Below are 22,707 nucleotides of genomic sequence, written 5' to 3' on the forward strand. Positions count from 1 at the left end.
TTTTAATTAACATCATTTATTTAACACCCCTAAGTATTTCATTCTAATACTTAGAATACCATAGTACAGCCAAAATTCGAATATTAAATAGTTTAATGGCAAAATACTCCTCCTTATAATTTTAGTAATCACGAGCAACTACTAGTGATTTATCCTTTTATTATTAAAAAACCTTCGTAGCGAACATCCCCGAGAGACCGAGTCGAAATAAAGAACAGGAAACGGGCGTGACACTAAACATGCTGACTCAACATTTACTTATTGAGTGATTTATTTTGTTTTAATTCATCTCAACATTTATATTTGCAACAAACTGCAGGAGGTCGACCTGAATACATGAAACCTACTTGTTAACAAATAACGGTCAAACGCGTGTCGATTACACTTCAGCCTATAGCCTGGTGAATTTTGCCAGCGACGCAGGTAAATCAATTATAGCAGTATAGCAGTAGCGAAAACACTTTAATTACGAAACTAGATAAATCACGTTGAGAAACACATACCGGATATCAACACTCGTTCTGTTTTCTACGTACTATAAGTCAGGTCGTTAAGTTTTTTAGTGGGTGTGCCAGAGTGGTTTATTATCTCTAATAAAACCAATATTTTACTCTGTAAAATGTGCCTGGAGAGCGGAGGAAATGGAATATAAGACGAAGCGGCGTGTGTCGAGTGAAATCTGTAAACTATATCGGTCGGTGTATTCTCTCAGCGAGATTTGGTGAGCTCTTCGATTGCGATTGCGAGGTTCACAGAGTAATTGGTCTAACTCTTTTTTAGCACACCACCTCATAACATATTTACGATAATATTTTTAGTTTGCAGCAACGTATTTTTCTTAAATGCGAAAATCATATTTCCTGATTTCCATTTACGCCATTGAATTTAACAAATGTACTTGCAAACAACAGCAGAAGAAATTGCAGTATATGTTTTAATATATTGGTTTTATATTGCATGATATATTTTGAATGCACAAGGAGAATTCTCAGTTGAAGCGGGTCGACGCTCGTTACATCGAAGTGTTTTGTTTCAATTCCTCTAAGCAACGCTATTTATTTACTGACTAGACACCCACTACTTACACCAAATACCCTGAATGTCCTGAATACCAACCACCAATTAGCTCCAACTCCAGTCAAATTCTAAGTACAACAATATTATACCCCTAAGTTGTGGCTTGAAATCTTTTTTCTGAGGTTAAAGCGTGCCTTAAAATGTCAAATTATTATGAATAATACTATATTATTGTACTGCCAGCACCAATTTTGTTCCCATCAATGAAATGAATTCTTAAGTGCCCTGTAAACGATCAAATTTGCTTGACAAACTTGTTTGTCAAACTTCACGTTTTCATCAAACAATAGCTTAGACGATCAAACCAAATATCTATCAAATTTGTTAAATTTCTGGTAGATTCTCCTTTCGTGACGTGCCGTCGCCGTGCCGAGCGCGAGTAATTCAGATGACGCATTTTTGGCATTGACTCTAGCACTGTGTATCAAGACAAAAAAAAGAAGACGATGGAGTCGAGAATGGTTGAAATTAAGAGATAAATACGAGAATTTGCTACGGGAAATATTGCGCACTGAACCTAAAGACTACGCAAACTTCCTGCGCATGGATCATAAAACTTTTGAAGATTTACTGACTATACTCCATCCTCGTATTGAAAAAAAGGACACAGTTATGCGGAAATCTATACCAGCTTCTCAAAGGTTATCAATAAGGTATCTGGCTAGCGGCGATGATTTCGAAGACTTAAAATTTCAAGCCTGCGTTGCACCTCGAACATTGAGCAATATTATCATTGAAATTAAAACTTGTGAAGCAATAAATGAAACACTTCAACAATATACAGATAAGGTTTTATTTAATAAATAAAATAAAAAGCCTTTTATTTCTTGCTAAAAGATATACAAAATAACAAATGTTTACTAAAAAGAAAAAAAAAACACGATAAACAGATATGAAAAGCAACATAAATTCTTTGTTATTAGTAATATTGACACTCATATTGTCATTTTTCAACGAGTGAAATTTTGTTTCAAACTCGACATCAATCCAGATTTTCATCAAACACGACAAACACGTAAAATTTGACAAACAATTTGATCGTTTACAGGGCACTTTAAAGTTTTTGGTTACATAAATTTACAAAAACATTACGAAGGAATGGTGAATTAAAAAAAATCGAAGTCATTTAGATATATTTAGTTGTCAGCCGCACTTAGCTAATTAGAAATTACACTTGGATCACCTGAAAACCACTCCCTCCTGACGTAGAAAGGGACAATTTAGCAAATTACAATTTGAGCGCTAAAACATCTGCTATAACAATGACTGATTTTACCGACGGCTCTCCACGGAGCGATAGGGTTGGCAATTTATTATTGTTCATTTCATGATATATTTACTTACTTTAACATGATTAAGGAAACTGTTAACGGGAAGGTAGTTTTTATTTCATTTTACATTAAACTAACAATTATTATGAACTACTCCTGGGGTGACATTAGGTTTAAAAATCGAACCCGTTTTTGAAAGCTGCTCGTATTACTATTTTTTTTGTCCCTTACAAACACTTTAATGGCGCTTCGCCCGGCCTGGTATTTTGTCTTAGAACACAAAGGAATATAATTCTAGCCTTACTAAAATTATATCATTGATCATAATTAATTTTGCTTTACCGGAAATACATACTAGGTCAACCAGAGGTTTTTGATATCATTAAATCTAAGGAAAAATTCTATATTAATGCGACTGCGGAACAGTTTCTGCGTCTGGCACAGGTCACGCTTTAAGTAGTACGCTTCCAGTAATGGAGAGGCACTAAAAGAAGAAGAAGAAAATGTATATTTCGAATCCGTATTATGAAATCTTTTCTTTTTATCGGTAATAATTAAACCAGCTACTTGCTACTAATGGTGCCATACTTAAATTTGAGTTCGGCGTAGTCCTTTCATCATACATCGCAGAGACGTAAATTGTTTTTGTTTCTTGATAGATATATAACTTTGACCTGACATTATTTATTTATCCTTAGTAAAGAATACCCATGCAATGTAAATATCTAAAAATAACCTTAAAAAGACAAGATTGATATTTACTCACTCACTTCGCCTCAGCGACCAGAGAGTGTTTTGGTCTCAGAAACGAGAAACTTCCAGGTCCTGCTCCTGTGCCATTTTCCACAAATTAGTTTTTGTTAAATTTGCTTTTATATGATCTAAAAATGTAATTTAATAATATTAGCAGTAAGACGCGAATATCGTTGGTCGTGCCGTACCATGTGAAACCAGCTCAATAAAGTATTTTCAAACCGTTGCGACTCTTTCTCAAAGTGCTGTGTTTTGATCGGTGCTGCTACCTATCTGATGAGCCTCCCGACGATGAGATTACTTTTATTCGTTCGACAGCCCTAAGCTATCGGCTGGCTGGAATCGGGCGGGAGATGCACTCAAATCATTAGGTAGATACATTCTGTGTGAATTAGCCCCCCGTGCCCCGCCCGCGGGACAGTCACGTGATTAAAACATTCTCGCCTCACCACATTCCTCCACTAACGTCACTAGACTCACTGCAAATCCAATCCGCCTAAATACACAATACACATTTTCGTATTATTAGTTTATTGTCTTGATATATAAATATATACTAAGCGCAGATTTCAGTTAGAGTTAAAATAACGCTAGCACAGAGTGCATTCCCGCCAGAATAAGATCTTATCTTGTGATTTTTAATTAGTGCTGCCACCTATCTGTTTATTAATTACCTTTAATGTTCTATAATAAAGTTACTCCACAAATATTGTTTTACGCTTACGTTCTCTTGATTTCTTTTAGCTAACTGGTATGGATTCTGAAAATCATGTTTCTCAATGTCATATTTTCCCTTAAATTGACCATTATTACTACAACGCATTTAAGTTTGTAATTGGTTTTATAAAATATTGAAAAATTCTAGTTTCTATATGAATTTTCCCAAAAAATATTGACTAGACATTGGCAGCCTATCAATGAGTGGAACAAAGGAGGGTAGAGGCGGTGAGGGGGGGGGGTTTTCAGTGAGATCGCGTGAAAGCCTTCCTGTGTCGCGCAATGTCACCATTGCCAAACGTTGTCTACACATAGTCACGTGATATGATTGCAACATTTATAATAATAGTATCAAGCTTGCGCTGCGGTATTTAAGTACATATTATTATTTAATTAGTTAATTACATTAAGTTATTATTACATTAAACCTCATAATTCTTGGTGAAGTTCGCTACAAAGTGGTATTCTTCTTAGAAATATTTTTATGAGAAATAAAGTTATTCTTAAACCTATTCATTAAAAAATAATAATACGTAACTACTGGCCACAAGCCAGTAAATTGGTGTCATCCCGAAACAGCTAATAATTAAGCTATTTAATAATTACAGCTAAATATCATATAATATTTAACTGTAATTATTAAATAAATATAATTGTCAATGTGAAAAGAGTAGTTCTCTTAATTTTGAGCAGGCATTATGAAAATAATTCCTGTGGTGAAATATCGGTAAGTGATTACAAAACAGCTGAATTGTAAAATACTGGGAAGGATATTATTTGCTGTGAGTGGACGCAAATTGGACAAAAATATCAGAAATGAGTGAAATGTGCAAAAACCTGTAATTACAACGGTATATTGTTCCCAGAATCATAGTGCGCGGAGAAAGGCACAAATAAGAGCGACAAATTTTATTATACATTTAATAAATTACTATACTATATTGATATTCGCTTAGTTTTCTTTAACAATAAGTACACAACCGATGTACTACATGGTATTAAGTTTAAATTTGTTTCGTGTGTAGCAATGATACTACTACTTCATTATTGTATTGTTCTATAAAAATCACTTAAATATATTGAATTACATGAATATTGAGGATGAAATTTTTTATTAAAATCGCTCGTTTTTTGTGTCTTGCATTACTTACTCGATGTAGGTGCATTAAATCGTCGTTACTGTTGTAGAAGTGACGTTTAATTACTAATTACAGTGAAATACAAGTCAAAGTAGTCTTACCTAGATTATATTTTAATTAAATATAATATATATTTAATTAAAAATAGAAAATTTAAATAGAAATCCCCACCCAGCAAGCCAAGTGAGAGCTTATAAAAAAAGGAGTGGAACAGTCGCACTCTCGGACATGACGGACGTTTCGGTTGTGTTTAGTTGTTGTTCTATTAGTTGCGTTAATTATTATTTTTGGTAGATTATTATTTCATTGTTGTAGTTAGTTAAATAAAATCATTTTGTAAGGAATAAAACTTTCTAGGTTGACTATGTGCTTTGTTTTTTTTTAAATATTTACCGCTTCTGATCCCCAGAAATATTATAAACGTAATCTCAGTGGTATACCCTTGAAATAAGGCAATTCCTGCTCTCGTTGCAGTCTGTCGACGTCGCTCGAAGGCGATTGTTACTTAAACTATTAATTGAGTCATATTCCAAGTCCATATCTTACTTATTCATGATCATCCAACGACATACCAGCAGAAAGCATCGTTTGTTGTATATAAGAATACTAATAGAGATCCACAGAAGCTTCTTCAGTCATTCCTGATGATAATTAATCATATGTCAGTCACATAATGAAATGAAAGTAACATAATGAAAAAGTTGCTCTTAAACTATATCTATACATATATATTATATATTGTATATATTCAGGCGTGGATCTAGTTCAAATTGTAATATTCATAACGCGAGACGATGTTTTTAATCAAATCAAATCAACTCCGAGTGAAAAAACAGACGTATGTTGTATTATGGAAATTACATGCTGGCAGAAATAATACTAAAATGGAAAGGTAGTACACTCGCGAGCCCACGGGTATATGAATTAATAATTCTCTCTTTTAGTGAAGTATTAAGCTTTACGGATGCCTTAGATTTTAGTATAAACAAATTTCTTCTGTACCTTAGCCACTGGGACCTGCTAACCAGTCATTAGTTATACTGGTCTAGGTTTAGGTTGGAGGAAGAGCGGCACATTCCTTGCTTCATAATAGCTCTGCTGTTGTAAGTGCCGATACTTGAATTACTTAGTACCGTACCTACAATAGTGTAAAATGTATGTATGGGAAAATTAATAATTTACGAAGTATCCAGAAACGTGTTTACGTCCATTGAGAATTATGTAGCCTTGTACAAATAATTAAAAAGATAATGACTATTATCATCAATCAATCATTCCAAATTTCATGAGATTTCAATTCGTTCCGCGACAAATGAGATGATTAAATCACAGATACGTCGCATAGCGCATATCATTATCATAACGCTATGAAAAATAATTACTACCTAGGATAAGTATTGCCTTACAAAGAAAATGTATTTTTAATTAGATAATACGTAAAAGAAATCCTCGATGTTTCCTATAAATAATTGCGTTATTACGTCGAAATAAATATATTTGTCCTTGTATCGTATGTGACAATGGATCTAAAGTGTGTAGTGGATTATCAATAACAAGTTTTCAGGCTGACGTCACATAACAACTTAGAGAAAAGATCGAGTAATATATACAAATTGTCAGTTTTCACAATTTGTAAAAGCACTGTTATGCCAACATCGTGACCCTCTTGACGTGACCATGACGTCATCGTGTGCCGTGCTCTGCTAGCCGTCCACCTCTTATAACTTCACATTGATACCATTTTTCTTAAGGATATAGCGATGTAGATTAAACTACTGCGATACAAATAATTCAATATTATTCAGTTAAATTCAATGAAGATTTAATAAGTACATCAAGAATAATCAAATCAATTAATAATTGTAATTCATAAACACGTTGATCCTTCACAGTTTTTGGCATAGCCACGAAGGCGACGAGACGGGACTTCTCAATAACAATAGATTGTATTTAAAAACTCCACAACACAATCGGACCGCTCACTCCAGTGAGGTCTCCGCAAAGGATGTAATGAGAGTGCCACCGCATTCATTGTCTACCGCCTCTTTGAGACAACATTGCTGAGTAATCAAAGACTTTTATAAAAAATCTTGTAATTTAGCGCTTATCGATTATTTATTGTTAGCTCATCTGTGTGGTGGTAATAGGTACATCAATTAAACGAGTTACATAATAAAATGTTTTTTGACAAATGTTGGACAAAGTAGTTAGGTAAGCGGTACAATTATTAGTATATAAAAATAATTGTATTTCGTATTTTATTGCCGAGTCTATAATTTTACACCCAAATGCAATTTCACAACTACGCACTTTTATACGGCTTTGTTATTTTCTTAGAATAATTCAAATAAATATTATGCTACGAACCGATGTTATTAATGAGTGACTCTCAGGGGAACAGGCGCTGATTAGTACGACTCCACACTAAATGACAAGACAAGCAGCGCCGACCTTCAGCACCCTCTAGAGACGTAATTAAAACGTGATTTTTCATAGACCCCCTCCCCCTCTTTCTTCCCCGCGTCTCCGGGAGCAGCTGCTAATGTGTGCCAGGAAAATGCTGGATTTATCTGTTGATGTGTGTTCGGCGCGATGAGAAGATGCTCTTTTTTTTGCTTTTAGCCTATCTGCTTATTAATTCTGCGTGTGAAGGTAATAAAGCAAGTCAACAGTGAGTCCGGTAAACATTTTGAAACTTCTTTTAAATCTTTTGTTTTAGATAACTTTTCAGATCAAAAATCTAAAGCTCTAATTGTCTCACTGAGAAAGAAATTGACCAAGGACAACTACGACTACTCGTCGGCCGAGAGCATGGAGATACACCGTCGAGCGGAGTCACGTGAGAATGATAGTACGACCGCTACCGCTCTCAAACATACCCCCATATTTAACAATCAAAATGCAAGTATAACATTTGTTACGGCGGACAAGTAGTGCGTGACACTGTGCAAAAGAAACCAGAATATAAATCTAATATTATTTTTAAATATTATTACTCAAACAATTTCACCACCAGTAGACCACATTTTTAGGAATATCATTAGGAATTATTGTTTCTAGACAAAGACACTGTACTTGAAAGATACAACGAGCACTATAAGAGAGGGAGAGCCGCTTGTGTCTCAGAATGATCTGTTATACTACGTTGACGACCGACATCTGCTGCCTCAAGAACCAGTCGTCAAGTACAAGGTTTTGAAGGTATAAATGCATTCAGCATTAAATACTTTTTTTTTAATAGAACAGGGGGCAAACGGGCAGGAGGCTCACCTGATGTTAAGTGATACCGCCGCCCATGGACACTCTCAATGCCAGGAGGCTCGCGAGTGCGTTGCTGGCCTTTTAAGAATTGGTACGCTCTTTTCTTGAAGGACCCTAAGTCGAATTGGTTCGGCAATACTTCAGTGGGCAGCTGGTTGCACATAGTGGTGGTGCGCGGCAAAAACTGCCTTGAAAAACGCTCAGTTGTGGAACGGCGGACGTCGAGGTGATACGGGTGGAATTTCGTATTCTGCCTCGACGGCCGATGATGAAACTCAGCTTCAGGTATTAATCCGAACAACTCCTCTGAACACTCTCCATGGTAAATGCGGTAGAAGATGCAGAGTGACCCCACATCTCTACGCAACGCCAAAGGAAAGGATCAAGCCGCTCGGAGAGGGATTGGTCGTCGACGATTCGAACCGCTCTGCGTTGAATACGGTCAAGTTGAAGGAGCTGGTACTGGGGAGCCCCCGCCCAGAGGTGAGAGCAGTACTCCATGTGGGGCCGAATTTGCGCTTTATATAGTTGCATGCGGTGGCCCGGAGTGAAGTACCGTCTCGCCTTGCCGAACACACAAAGCTTTTTGGAGGCTAATTTAGCCTTTCCCTCCAAGTGACCGCGAAACTGAACGTCGTTCGATATGTCAACGCCAAGTATTCCAATGCTGGCTGTGGCTTTAAGGAGAGTGTTAGACTTAAAAGGCGAGTGCTATCAGTTCGTTATTACCGACTTAGTTGTGACCATATTTAATTTAGGATGTGAAATGTCACTTACGAAACGAATTATTTCCTTGAACAACTTGGCTTCTTTTAAACAGCCTCAATTCATTAATACTGGGGGGACTCTGAGTTCGTGGTTTTCACCTCGGTTTTAATTATAGTGGCGTTCCCTCAATATTGAGATGCCAATGAAAGATGTCATTACCAAGGATTTTGATAAATATATTTGCTAGGTAAAACACAATTCAAGGCGAAGTGGCGGTGAGCGGCTTATCCAAGAGGAGAGTAAGGATGGCGTGGCCATCATCAACCTCGGAGGTGGACCGTTTCCCGAGTTCCGGCTGCCACGCTCGCGGAGACAATACATGCAAGACTTCGGAGAACTCATCAGTGACGAGGATGACCTACTTCCTCACCTTAATGACTCTTCGCCTCACTTCCGCGAAACAGACGCCCCGAGAAGTGAAAAGCTTAATAGTATATAAGTGTTTATGTAACAAAGAGAATTTATTATAAAATTATTTTATTATTGACCTGAATCATTTAATGAGCAAGGTAAGAGACGTAAATGCGCTGAAATCCTTTTACGGGACTTTTGCTATAAAATACGGATTGCATTCATATTATGTTAATAGAAAGGCGTACTTTTTATCTACTTAATATTTTATAAAATATATTAGAAAAAAAAATTAAGTAAGTAATAAATTTGCAGTTTATAAATCGTAAATAACAAATGAGACGTTTTTATTTCTAGAGGTGGCGCTCGTTTAAAATTTGATTGAAACATTAAATGACCACTACGAGTGCATTTTAAAAGTAAAATACTCAGAAAATATAGAATTATTGTATTGAACCAAATCACCAAATAAACTCGCAAGCTCGCAGTGAAAATAAAAGGTATGAAATAAATAGTATGTCGTGAATGCTGGGAGCTGATAAATTCACCAATAAATATATTGTGCAGCGAAACAGGCGGTGGGTGGGCATTTATTGTTTAGTGAATATTGCGCCACTGCAACGCACTACGTCAAGCTTAATACAAACTCATAAAATACACTTTTGATTTAAACATTTGCTGATATTAAATGTTTCTGTAAATTCTGACAGAAACATGAAGCCGATCGACACTTTATTGTTGTTATGCGTCGCCCTCGGCCGCCGCCAGGCTGCATTCGTCCCCGAAAACCAAGGCGCAGGTTTGTTTCCACAATATAGATAAAATACTTTTGAGACGGAATGCCGGATGCCGGAAGTTGTGTGTAGTTAAGTGTAGTTGCAATACGCTATACGCAAAGATCTATACTCCTACTACAATGATAAGACGAGCAGATGGTTGTTCCTCAATTATGCTTCGCAGTTATGCTTCCGTCATAGAGTTGGCTCCGGTCAAACGCCTTTTCCGGTACCTTTCCTCGCTCGGAAAAAGTGAAAATAGCGATCACTCTGTACCGTCCTACTTTCGCCCAATAGCTGTCTTATTCTCCAAAATAATTAGAAACCATTATTAACAACCAGCTCCTGGGGTATTTAGAGGGCCACTAACTGATTAGACTTTCGTTGTGGTCGCTCGGCTGGCGATCTTCTGGTAATTAGGGATTATTTATTGGGCTTCATGCCTGAATTTTTGCCCCCTGATCTTTACAGAATATGACTTTTTGAATTCATATTGATATAATATGGTTGGAATTTCGTTTCATATAATTGATGACCGCTATTTAACTTTAAACAGGTAACAGGGATTTGGCGGAAGTTGTCAAATTGAATCTTCGTAGAAATAATGATGATTACACCGACGCACCGGCTATCAAATTTGAAACTGTGACAGATTCTGCTTTAACTACGACGTTCCCTTCTTATATTGAAATAAATAAACTGAAGGGATTGAGGAGGGCCAATAAAGAGGGTAAAAGTGAACTGTTCGATGAGAATCTAATGTACGAGTTAGAACAAAACGTAATTGGACACAATTTTACGAATAAGTATCGAAAAAGTAAATTGGGAAATTGGAAAATAACACCCTTCGGAGGTCAAAAGAACTTAAATAGATTGCCTATACAAAGCCAGCCAAAAATCACTACACAAAAGCGAGCGATTTTAAAATCTAATCCAAGTAAAATAGAAAAATTTCAAAAATTTTTTGAAAAAAATAAGGACTTGTTTAAAGAATTTCTAAGCAGTAAAATAGCTGCGAGAACACAGGTTTCGGGATTCTTCACGAGGGGAGGGTCGACAGCAAATACGAAAGGGTTAAGAGTGGCAAAGAATAGGAAAACCGCGCAGAAGAGAGGATGGCTAGACGGAGACGAGAGCGGTGGTGGCACTACCGAGCCCTTGGACCCTGATCGGCTAGACATGCTGCCAGCAGTCGGCGGCCGCGTACACTACTGGAGAATACGGGTTTGTCGTTTGTATCATATACCATCAAAATACAAAGCCCTATTGTGTAGTTAGAGTTCAATTCACTTCAGTTTGTATCATTGTCTACCAGGGTCGTCTATGTCACCGACACGTATTGATGCCGGAAGGGCCTAAGTACGACAGCAAAGGGCGCGTGTACCTTCCCGCCCACACCGACAACGTGCGCCGGCCTTACAACGTCACGCGCCGCCCCCATCTGCTGCTGCCCAAATGCTGCAACTGCTGCAAAAAGTCCGTTCTCGGCTGCGAGTGACCACCGACACATCACGAAGTAATTGTCAACAAAACATAGCTGCTATCGAATGTAGTTTTTACATTTTATTATTAACGTGTTTATCGAGTTTTTATAATAATACTTACTTTATTTTCAGTTTGGAAATATTCTTATACAACTATTCATTATCCGACCATTATGTGATACGTGTTAGATGTGTAAATAAAAGACGGTAATCAGAAATCAACTTCATTAATGTGAACACAAATGTTTAATCTAGGAGCTCACTATTTCTATATGATAATAAGCGGGCCGCTGAAATTGTAAAAAAATACTTTATAAAATAAGAATAATAAATATATCATGTTTGTTCTCATTTTTTTTAAGAAGTGAATGTTAAGTTTAACCTTTTAGGAAGGTCGAAATAAATGATACATTTATATCAAATATGTACCTACGCTACGTTTTATTATTATGATGCGTAATTTTATAAGTATGAACCCGTTTCTTGAAAGTATCGAAAACTTACTCGTTTGTGTTGGCATAAAATTTTAATCTGAAAAATAAAAACAAACAGATCTATTTAAATAATTAGAAAAGATAATGTAAAAACGAGCTTTCATTCCACGCACTTTTGTTTGATAATAACATGTTACCAATGGATTATTATGTACGATTAGTATGTGTATTTATTATTAGTTATATAGTTGAACGTGAAATAAGAGATAGTTACGAATTAGAAAGGTTTCCGTTTACGATGAGCCAATCGAGAGCTCGTTCCGGTTGTCCTTTTCCTTGTTGTACTTTATTACTCGCCCACCGGCGCTCCGGCGCGCGCCCTTCTCCTATTAAGCGCGACGGGACACGGAATAAAAAGCCAGCCTCCTACGAGGACACTAAATGTCAAAACTTAAGCCTAATTTCATAAAGTAAAGAAAAAATAACTAATTAGGCAGTCCTGCGTGGCGCGAACCGTTTAAAATCATTGAAATCTCTCGACTAACCCATATTTCATTCGATTAAAACGGCAATCGAACGGTTTATTATACTGAACAAGGGTCATTCATTTATTTTCATCGAATATCTAACGTTTATTTATAAATTATTGTAAAATCTATTCCAGACTCCTAAGAGTAACGGAAACGACGAAGAATAAAAAATACTCAGCTAAACAATTTACTTACCGTCATAATAAAAAGAAACAACAGCAAGGACGAAGATATCGCTCCGAGAGACATCGCTGCGAGGAATAATTGATTTCACGCGATCACGCGATGGGCTCGTCGACGAACGAGATAATTGATTCGTTGCCGCTATTTAATTGTTAATCTTAGAAGGGAGACGAGACAAAAACGAGGCAATCGATAAAGTAATAATATTTATTTGACATTTCGCGTCTACGCGGCCTTGTGCAGGCCGGCCTTCTTGGCCTCGAGCTCGTAGATGAGCAGACGCCACATCTTGACGACGAAGACCTCGGCCTCCTCGTCCAGCACCATCTGCACGTCGTCGAGGATGGTGTGGGGCGCGGAGCCGGCCAGCACTTTGCTGCAGATGAAGTCGACGAGCGTCGGCTCCGGCTCGCCGATGTACTCGATGATCTTCTTGTTGATCCAGGGCCGGATCTTCTTGTCCATGAGCGCCGCGTCGATCTGCTCCGTGTCGAGCTCGTACCGGAACAGCGCCTCCTTCTGCGTGGGGATCTTGTCGATGAGGCTCTTCACCTGCGCCCTCTTCTCCTCGGCGCTCTTGCCCTCCTCGCCCCTGTCGCCCCCGTCCGCCTTCTCGCTCTCGCTGTTCTCGCGCTTGCGCTTCTCTCGGTCGCGCTTGTCTTTGCTCGACGAGTGCCTGCGGTGGGGGTGATGGCGGGGCGCGTCGGGCGAGGGCTCGTCCTCGTCGGCGAAGGCCGCGTGCACTCGGCCCATGTCGGCCGCGGGCGTGAGCGCGGCGGGGGTGAGGCCCGGCGATTTGCCCTTGAAGCTGATGGAGATGGGCGAGCCGCCCACCGAGACGCCGCCGCCGCCGCCGCCGCCCTGAAGAGGCAGTCGCGCGATTACGACAGAGAAAGAATCGAGGAACCAGTTTCGCATTAACTAGGCGGAGTACTCACGTGTGCGTGGTGCCGATGAGAAGGAGCGGGCTCGGGGGAGGGAGGGGTGCTGCCTCCGTTTTGCTGAAATCGCATGCTTCGTTATTTATTAGAAGACATTTTATTGAGATTCTGTAATAGGTCTAATATCGTCCATGGGCGAAAAATGATTTTTGGAATTGAATTTCAACAGTTTTTGAGTTAACGTAGACGGGGACCGACCGTGTCTCGACGATGCCGGCGATGGCGATGTCTGCGGGGGTGGGCGGCGGGGGGTCGCGGGGGCGTCAGGGATCCGTCGTCCGCCGACGTCCTGCCCTCGCCCTCTCGCCCCTCGCCCGCCTCCCCGCCGTCGGCGTCCTCCGCCGCCTCGGCGCCGATCTCGCCCGGCCCGCGCTCGCCGCTCTCCGACGCGCCCGAAGCGACTCCGCCGCTGAAAAGCATGACGCGCGTTCAGAGAGACGAGTCCGCGATCGAGTCGACCGTCTCGTTCGGCCTCTACTCACTCCGAGTCGGAGTCGATGGGCTCGGCCTCGGTGGGCAGCTGCCGCGAGGCCTGCGCGCGCAGGTAGCGATCGCGCTCCCGGGCGAGCCTCTCGCGGGCCTCGAGGCGCGCCCTCTCGCGGCGCACGGCGCGCTGGCGCTCCCTCTCCTGCTGCAGCTCGTGATGCAGCGTGACGTCGAGGAGCGGCCGCGGCCGGTAGCGCTCCTCGTGCGCCCTCTTGGCGCGCTCGAAGGCCGCGCCCGCGACGGGGTCGTCGGGCGGCGCGGCGCCGAAGATCTCGGCCCGCAGCGCGCTCAGCTCCTCCTGCTCGCGCTGCCTCTCGCGTCCGTCGCTCTCGGCCTCGCGCACGCGCGCGCCCAGGCGCCGCTGCAGCTCCTTGCCCCTGCGGAGGAGACCGCCGAAGCGTACGCGGTTAGAGGCGGCGGGGGCGCGGGGCGGAGGAGGTCGGCGGATCCGCGCACTCACTTGTAGTACTTGTGGTCGTCCCGCTCGTCGTCGTAGTCCTCGAGGAATTGCTTGAGTCTCTTGGCCTCACGCTCCCTCTCCTCCTCGCGGCACCTCTCCCGCTCTTTGTCTCGCTCGTACTCCTTCGCCTTACGGCGCTCGCGACCCTCCCAGTTCCGGAGCCTGCGAAAGAAAGAGAGCCGGTCAAGTCGCCGCTCGGGCCTCCGACGAGAGAGGCCGTCGTCCGCTCACCGTTCCTGATAGGCGGCTTCCTTCTCGCGCGCCTTCTTCTCCAGCCTCTTCTTGTCGCGGGCCTCGTCCTCCAGCTCCTTGTCCCGTCGCGAGTCCCCCTCCCCCCGGCCCCTCTCCCTGTCTCGATCTCGGTCCCGCGATCTCTCGCGCTCCCGTTCGCGCTCGCGTTCCCGCTCTCGCTCCCGTTGTTCGCTGAAATTTCGAGGAAACAATTATTGCGAGCGGGTAAAATGGTTTGCGATCGTCGATGAAAAAGAGATCGTACCCTCGCAGAGCCGCCCGAATCTCGTGGCGAGTGCGGATGTAGGGGTGGATGAAGCTCACCGCCGGCGACATTTTCGTATGTCGGCGAATTAGTTAAAAATTAGGAAACTGTTTAATAGGTGAAAATAAAAGCTGCTCCGAACCGATTCGTTTGATTAGGTTAAAATCACAAATGAAGGGCGTAGCGCACGCGCAGCGATAGTGCTCAAACTGCGTCAAGATTAAATTTTTATTAGTTTCCCGACGTTTACGATCTAAGCCTACACGTTCATTGCCTTTATCTCGCGCCCTCTCGTTCTATTATTTAGTTCCCCGGACCTTTGCACCTCTGTTCCTTTTCATATCGTTTACGAATCTTATATATTTTTAATAAATAATTTTTTGAAATATTAATGTTATTTACGAGTTATCTTCCCGATTCAAAATAAGTTTTTAAACGTAAAGAGTTATCGGAAAGAACGATGATCGTCTCTTCGTTCGTTAATAATTTAATACAATGGCTCACCGTTCTCTTTCTCGCTCGCGTTCTCTCTCTCTTTCCCTCTGTTCCCGCTCTCTTTCACGCTCACGAACCTCTCTGGAAAATAAAATCCTTTAAGTGTACGAAAACATTCCATAAATCTGGTAAAAGTTAATTCGCTAACCGCGGACTCTTTCGCGTTCACTTCGAGATCGAGAAAATCCTGCGAAATGAATGAGAATTAGCAAGTTCGTGAGACACCGAAAAAGCTTCGGTGACAAGTACCTTTCTCTCTCCCTTTCTCGTTCTCTTTCCCTCTCCCGCTCGCGCTCGCGCTCCCTCTCTCGCTCCTCCCGTTCTCGGTCCCGTTCCTTACCTCTGTAAGAAAAGAGTGAAAATCATAATAATAGAAGAAACGTAATCTGTCGTCTCACAAAGGGTAAGTTCTAAGCGACAATACCTGGAAACGCTCCTCTTCCGCCTGTCCTTGTCGCGGTCCCGGTCCCTCTCTCTATCTTTGTCCCGCTCGCGATCTCGCTCTCGCTCCCGCTCCCGCTCCCTGTCCCTGTCGCGCTCTCGATCCCGGTCTCTATCCCTGTCTTTGTCGCGGTCCCTCTCCTTGTCCTTTTCGGGCTTGTCGTCCTTGTCCCTCTTGCGCCGCACCACGACGTCGGCCTCCTCCTGCGCAAGACGGACCTTATAATAGCCGCGAGAGGCGCACTCGACGATCGCACACCGCCCACCTCCCTCGTCGGTGTGCGGCCGGAGGAGAGGCGCCACGGGGAGCGGCGCTCAGAGGCCGCACACCGAGCGGGGAAGCGAAGCCGGGTTAGCCGGGGGACGAAACGTAAAGGTAAGGTAAAGTGACTTACGTGCGCGCGGCGAAGCGGTCGGGGCGGCGCTCGTCACGGGCCCACAACGGCTACAATCAAATGAACGCAACGCTGTCACAGGGTCAACGGTTCGGTTAACGCTACGTACGCCTACGTACGACATTTCAACGCTCTACAGCCGAATTGTAAAACTACTAAACTAAGCCCAAAGATCGAGCCGGCGATCTCTCGAGTTCTTTAACGGCACAATCGCACACGCGCACGCGCCTCGCACGCGGGCGGCGAGCGGCGACCGTCGGGATGGCGATCTAGCGATTGGATCATCGAAAGTCGCGTAAACGTCGGGTCGCCGACGTGCGAATAGGCCGAGTCAAATCTTTCTCCTCGAAAGGTCCATCTCTCTCTTTAATTAGTGTGACTAAAAGAGAACGCGTTCGACGCCGGTCGGACGGGACAAGGGAGCAATGCAACTTACGCGCGGCGGCGCGAGGCGAAGCGGCGGGCGGCGGGTCCTCGCTGGTCGCGCTGCTCTTGCGGACGGGCCGCGGCGCGCTCCGTCTCCGTCTCGCGGCCCACGAGCGACGGAGTCGGAGGTCGCCGCGGCGGCCGCGGCCTCGCAACTCACGAATGCGAGCCGCGACCCTCGACGGGTCGGTCTACGCTGACTCTTTTATATTCTTTTTGATAACGAGTCACGACAAAAGATCACCGTAGACCCACCGACGCCGAACCTTAAATTATTTCATAAAAGGAGAATGACCGTCTGTATTGAAACCGGTCGCATTCCCGGATCCCGGTGGCTTCCGTTGTCGGAGACAGACTAGGCGATAGGTTCGATCCGATTCGTTGGGCATAAAATGTTTATGGAATGCTTTAGCGGCAGTGCTGTGTCGTTCGGCGAATATTAGAAATAAATTGAATATTTGTTACAGTTAGTTCAGTACCCATGCGAGGGAAGAATTCGGTCGTTCGGTCATTCTCATTTTGGTATTAGTTTCCTTGAATGTGGCGTGTAAAAAATTGTAATTGTATTACATAGAGTATATAGGTTCACCTAAATAACACGACCATGCCATAGAATGAGTGTAGGAATGAAATAATAAAATCCCGAAAAATATGATTTGTCCGCAGATTGAGAATTTAACTCCGACATATTTAAAACAATCGTTCTATTAAGAGGTTCTCAAAAAGCATTGAAGCAAATCATTTTTCTCGTTTAATATATTTGATGTATCGATTTTACAACATATAAACTGATACCACTGTGTCTTAGCATTTTTCAGCCACACCTCACTCTGGCTTACGAAAGTCGCTTCCTGAATACCGAAATGCAGTTGAACAGACCCGCGCGCTCAGAGTGCGGTGTGAATGTGAGTCGGTGAGTGAGAGTTGATTAGTGAGTACTGAGTGAGAGCGAGTGAAGGTGGGTCTGAGTGATACAACTCACCGCGACTCTCGGCGTCCGGCGACACGCGATGACGGCGCACACGCACACATTCGCGCTACCTCCTACATGCATTCTAGCCGTTTAATATACACATAATAATAATTCGATCACTACGTTAAGTCGACAAAAGAGATATCATTATTTGTGACAAGTGACGAACCGGGAAATTCCTTCCTTCTCTGTATTCACTTCTCAATGATTATTGACATGATAAACCTCGAAATGGCCCATTTCCCGCAACCTATACATGTTTTGCGCGTGTGTGCGTGTGCAAGCGAGAGGGGCCGGGTGCGGACGGAAGGGGACTCACCTTCATGCTCTCGCGGAACTTGCCGATCTCCCGGTGGATGACGTCCCGCTTCTCTTCCGAGATGTCCGCCTCCTCGAGCACGCGCGCCGTCTTCGAGATCTGCTCCTCTGTGGAACACATTCGAACGTTAGGACAAGCGGCGAGTCGAGCTCGAAGGCCGGCCGACGAGAAGCGGCACCTTTCTGCAGGATCTCGTAGTTGTTAATCTCCTCCTGGTAGTCTCGATAGATCTGCGCGATCTTCCTCTCGACCGCATCGTCCAGGCCGCGCTGCTTGGCGTCGAGGTACTCGTCGGCGCCGCCCTCCGCACCGCCCTCGACGAGGCGCGAGCGCTGCTCCGTCTTGTACGTGTCGACGAGCGCCTGCATCTTGCCGTCCACGCGGGCGAGGAGCGCGCGCTCGGCGAGAGGCCGATCGTGCAGCAGCCTAACGCAGCGCAGCGCGGCCGCCGGGCCCGCGAACTCGCAGAAACCGAACGTGCTCACGCGCTTCCAGCTGCATACGGCGCCACACGCACTCAACAAGGCGCGCATCATCGCGTCGGGCGCCCGCGAAGAGATGTTGCCGATGAATACCGTGACGGGCGGCCCTTCGCTCTGCCCGTTGTGCGCGCGAGCCCCGCGACCGGCTTTGGCGCCTGCCGCGCCCGCCGCCGGCGCAGGCAGCAGGGCGCCGCGACCCGCCACTGTCCCGCTGCCGTACGCCCCCACCATCACCTTGAAAGTGTGATATCGTACAGATTATGCATAATAATAACCTAATTGTTCTAGAAGTTGACGTAAACATGTGCAAATTGATCTTAACAAACATGTATGACCGGAGATCTCTAGCCGGACATTCTTATACAAATGTTTAAATGGTCAAATCAACAGAACAGTAACCTCTTACATAACATTGTCATCCCTCATTCATTCCCAAGGAAAGGATTAAAACCTTTGAAAAATTCAGCAGATTTTTCCAAATTCCGTCTGCAAAAACCAACCTAGGAGTTCAGGCACAACTCAATCGATTTCTTCATGAATATAATGGAATAAGCACTACTTATGCAGAGCTTGACATATTCGGTAGAGGGCTGATCAATTTAAATAAAAGCATTGTTAAGTGCCTATCTGATTAGGCTAATTGTTTTGTTTGTTTTGCTAGTAATTTCTATTATATTTTTATTTACCTTAAATATATACTGTAGATATAGCATTATGTATGAATGTGGTAAAATTTAATAAATAAATGAACATATTTATTATCATTTATCACCAGCTGTGTACATGCATATGTAATAAAGGTTAGAGAATAAAATAAAAAAATACAAAGAAAGGAATATACACCACTGCAATAGGACAGCTAATATAATAAAGAGTATATGCATAAAGAAGAAAAGAGAACCATAGACAACACTAAGTAAATAAGTAAGTAATAATAAGTTAATAAGTCGTATAAACCATTCTGGTCACTGGGCAAGATAAGATATGTTTAAAAAACCTGTCTTTAGCCAAGTTTGCAGGTACAGGTATCAGAAGAGCTGGGTAATCAGCTTAAAATTTCTCAAAACTGTATTCCAAGAAGTATAAAAGGATTAAAATGAGTTGAATAAATTAAATTAAGATATACATATTTAAATAAAAACAAAATTCAAAGACCATACACCAACAATGGTGGAACAGAATTAAAACAGATTGGTATCCAAGAATTAAAAATGAAGTGTGCAAGAAGACAAAGATGGGAGGAAAGTTTAAAAAAGATAGCTAGTTCAATGTGGATTCACTTTGCTAGAGAATGCCTAAACCTGTAATTTGTCAAATGATAAGCTTTAGATAAACAACCACTGTTTTCTGATGTTTATTAATCATAGATTCTGACTCTTAATATTATATCATATTATGTTAGGCATACTTACCTTGTTTGAAACAAGGAAAACCACTCACAACAAACCAAAACAATCATACAACAGACATACATTATAAAAATGATCTTAACTATATGAACAATGTTAAAAACTTGCAGTTTTATAATAATAGTCATTAGGATATTGTATAATTATTATTACAGAATAGGTTGAGTTTGGTTTTAGGTTATATGTGATGTCTCCTGGTAGCGGTAAGGTAAACTTACGTGTGTAGGCATCTGCATTGTAACTACCCCTGGGGCAATTCCATATGGTACCATCGGCGGCCGAGGTGGAAAAGACATCACTCACGATTTAAGTCTAACCGCACATTCGTCAATAACTTGACTCCTCACTCCCTACCGAACCTTATGACGTGCAAGAACTTATTCCAACATTGTCTTTTCAATGTAAAGTGTTTTGACTATTAAAATAAATCTTGTTGAAAATATTATTAAAATAAGCTAGTTTTAATTACACATTAAAGTAAAACTTAAAACCGTTCAGTTTTACTCCTATTAATCACAAAAACGTCAGCCATCTTTGTTTTGCAAAGCTTCAAAGATTTGTCACAGATAACAATGATTCAAAAAGGTAATTGTCAATGTCTTGTTGTCATTTTTAAAATTTCTATAAAACGAACAAATGAACCACTGTTTCTCTAAAAACCCCCAAGTTGGCATCCCCAATTTTAGGGAAATTCAAGTAATCAAGGGGATTTTCAGAGATTTCTATTTATTTAAAGTTGGTCCTAGTAAGTCCTAAGAGTTCTGACCAGTTCTAAAAAAGCACCCTTTAACGCTACTTCACTCTTCGAAGATATTCTCCTTAAAGCCACTGCCAGCATCGGAACACTGGACGTTGACATATCGTATGACGTTCAGTTTCACTCTTATTTGGAAGGGAAGGCTAAATTTTCCTCCAAGAAGCTTGGTGTACTCAGCAAGGCAAGACGGTACTTCACTTCGGGCCATCGCTTGCAAATATATAAAGCGACAAGAGCCCATATGGAGGTATGTTCTCACCTCTGGGCGTGAGCTCCCCAGTACCAGCTCCAGCTCCTTCCATTCACAACTTTCCGAGTGGCTTGATCCCTTGGTGTTGCGTAGAGATGTAGGTTCTTTCTACCGAATTTCACACGAAGAGTGTTCGGCACCTGCAGCTGTTTCATAATTAGACATCGAGGCTTTTATTCTTTTGATGCATATTGGTTGTATTAGTATTAGTTGCATTATTCACTGACTTTATACTATCGTATCTATGAACTGTCATTCAGGAGAGTGAGCAGTTAATGATGAAACCGTTTTTACAACGTTTTTGTAAAATTGTTGAAGTGAAACTTCTTTAGAATCGTTGTGATTCCAAACCGGATGCAACGGAAAAAGCGACAGTAAAAAGAGACAGACACATAAATTAATAGGATTTGGCGTGGGAGAGAGTGAGATAGGAGGCATTATACAGTGTATAAACTTTAAATTAGTGTGTATTTGATCATTTTCTGAAATAAAAAAAACAGATGTGCAAAAAATTAAATAAGTAAGTCAAGTAAGTAGTCCAATTATAAAATTAGATGAAATTTATCAATTTTATTTAGATACATAATATCATTAATTATAGAAATTTTTTAAAGTGAAAACTTCTTACTACCTTAATTTAAAATTTTCTTAATTTAAAGTTTACTTAATTTAAAGTTTATACACTGTATAATGCTTCCTATCTCATTTTCTCCCACGTTGGACTTGTGAATTTATTTCAAACTTTTATTAGGGTAGGGGAGCCCAAGAGGGGATTTCGGGATTTACTAAAGCGCGGCAGATTAATATATAGGGGGATACCTTGTACCCGGTTAAGTACCTCCACAAAATATGAGGCCCATATATAAGGCCGCCTGTGAAGGAGAGAGGATCAGATTAGTAAAAAAAAATTGACCATCAGAAATTCCCGAGCGCGTCAGATTAAGGTAGGGTGAGTTAATTACACCCTAAAAAGTGTATATTCCACTAATCTGACAATTTGAGAGTGACGGAAAAAAGGGGAGGGCAACAAAGTTGTAAAAAAAAACGTCATCTCGACATTCTCGAGCGTAGCTAATTTTTAATTTATTTTGAAGGAAATAATTCAAGAATAATGAAAAATATATAATCTGACGATTTCCGCAAGCCGAAATAACAAAAATTCGTCGATAAAGTTAAATGCGTGCAGCTGCGTGATGCCTACATTTCCTTAAACCGATCGGAATCTACTAAACGAGGTTCTAAGTATTTCCCTCAAAATTACATTTCCTGTGAATTTGAACCGATTCGGACCGATAGATTTTGAGAAATTTTGAAAAATCTTTAAAAAATAAGAAATATTTTTTTTTTTAAAGTGGTTTCTTTATCGATCAACTTCAAAAACTCAGCGAGCTCAAAATATCAATTTTAAGCGCCCAGGAATGGAATTAGCGGGAACTTGCTGGGATGGCCCTTTAGGTGAACCGTTTTTCTAAAAAAAATTTGTCAGATCAGGCGAATCCCTCTAGATAATCGTCAGATTATGAGACAGTACGTTTAGAACATAAAGATGAACCACATATATCTTAATCTGACGCGCTTGAGTATTTCAAAATTGCGATTTTTTTTTGCAAATTATGAAAATGGCCGTGGGTTT

General features: G+C 41.7%; 3 protein-coding genes across 6 annotated transcripts; 2 read left to right on the plus strand and 1 right to left on the minus strand.

Annotated features, from left to right (window-relative positions):
* The first annotated feature begins 6,224 nt into the window (after positions 1 to 6,224).
* On the plus strand, positions 6,225 to 9,461 carry LOC125052547. Its single transcript, XM_047653462.1, has 4 exons — positions 6,225 to 7,609; positions 7,677 to 7,858; positions 8,018 to 8,158; positions 9,174 to 9,461. Exons 1-4 carry the CDS (start codon positions 7,534 to 7,536, stop codon positions 9,423 to 9,425), a joined length of 651 nt encoding a protein of 216 aa, XP_047509418.1. The 5' UTR covers positions 6,225 to 7,533; the 3' UTR covers positions 9,426 to 9,461.
* Positions 9,462 to 9,885: 424 nt separating this feature from the next.
* Positions 9,886 to 11,924, plus strand: LOC125052330. 2 transcript variants are annotated; one of them, XM_047653104.1, is made up of 4 exons: positions 9,886 to 10,136; positions 10,670 to 11,337; positions 11,429 to 11,629; positions 11,730 to 11,923. In XM_047653104.1, exons 1-3 carry the CDS (start codon positions 10,052 to 10,054, stop codon positions 11,609 to 11,611), a joined length of 936 nt encoding a protein of 311 aa, XP_047509060.1. In that variant the 5' UTR covers positions 9,886 to 10,051; the 3' UTR covers positions 11,612 to 11,629; positions 11,730 to 11,923. The 2 variants fall into 2 exon arrangements, with proteins under 2 accessions (XP_047509060.1, XP_047509059.1); XM_047653103.1 differs by having other exon boundaries at positions 11,429 to 11,924.
* A 1,009-nt stretch (positions 11,925 to 12,933) lies between these two features.
* On the minus strand, positions 12,934 to 20,620 carry LOC125052329 (RNA-binding protein 25). 3 transcript variants are annotated; one of them, XM_047653102.1, is made up of 12 exons: positions 20,286 to 20,620; positions 18,355 to 18,892; positions 18,177 to 18,283; positions 16,047 to 16,267; positions 15,872 to 15,964; positions 15,632 to 15,703; positions 14,863 to 15,054; positions 14,632 to 14,793; positions 14,168 to 14,548; positions 13,884 to 14,094; positions 13,684 to 13,745; positions 12,934 to 13,597 (listed from the first exon to the last, which is right to left on the minus strand). In XM_047653102.1, the coding sequence occupies exons 1-12, from the start codon at positions 20,361 to 20,363 to the stop codon at positions 12,970 to 12,972; spliced, it is 2,745 nt and encodes a 914-aa protein (XP_047509058.1). In that variant the 5' UTR covers positions 20,364 to 20,620; the 3' UTR covers positions 12,934 to 12,969. The 3 variants fall into 3 exon arrangements, with proteins under 3 accessions (XP_047509058.1, XP_047509057.1, XP_047509056.1); XM_047653101.1 differs by having other exon boundaries at positions 12,934 to 13,600; XM_047653100.1 differs by having other exon boundaries at positions 12,934 to 13,605; positions 13,683 to 13,745.
* Positions 20,621 to 22,707: the final 2,087 nt, after the last annotated feature.

The sequence above is a fragment of the Pieris napi genome, chromosome 9 (genome assembly GCF_905475465.1).
Source record: "Pieris napi chromosome 9, ilPieNapi1.2, whole genome shotgun sequence".
NCBI classification, from domain to species: Eukaryota; Metazoa; Arthropoda; class Insecta; order Lepidoptera; family Pieridae; genus Pieris; species Pieris napi.

Excerpts from the sequence above, each read along its gene's own strand:
- LOC125052547 (XM_047653462.1), top strand. The coding sequence starts at position 7,534 with ATGTGTGTTCGGCGCGATGAGAAGATGCTCTTTTTTTTGCTTTTAGCC. Across the intron at positions 7,610-7,676 it reads TATTAATTCTGCGTGTGAAG|ATAACTTTTCAGATCAAAAA; the intron begins GTAATAAAGCAA and ends CTTTTGTTTTAG. Across the intron at positions 8,159-9,173 it reads TCAAGTACAAGGTTTTGAAG|GTAAAACACAATTCAAGGCG; the intron begins GTATAAATGCAT and ends TATATTTGCTAG.
- LOC125052330 (XM_047653103.1), top strand. The coding sequence starts at position 10,052 with ATGAAGCCGATCGACACTTTATTGTTGTTATGCGTCGCCCTCGGCCGC. Across the intron at positions 10,137-10,669 it reads CCCCGAAAACCAAGGCGCAG|GTAACAGGGATTTGGCGGAA; the intron begins GTTTGTTTCCAC and ends AACTTTAAACAG. Across the intron at positions 11,338-11,428 it reads TACACTACTGGAGAATACGG|GGTCGTCTATGTCACCGACA; the intron begins GTTTGTCGTTTG and ends ATTGTCTACCAG.
- LOC125052329 (XM_047653100.1), bottom strand. The coding sequence starts at position 20,363 with ATGTCTTTTCCACCTCGGCCGCCGATGGTACCATATGGAATTGCCCCA. Across the intron at positions 14,095-14,167 it reads CCCATCGACTCCGACTCGGA|CGGCGGAGTCGCTTCGGGCG; the intron begins GTGAGTAGAGGC and ends CATGCTTTTCAG. Across the intron at positions 13,746-13,883 it reads GCCGGCATCGTCGAGACACG|CAAAACGGAGGCAGCACCCC; the intron begins GTCGGTCCCCGT and ends ATGCGATTTCAG.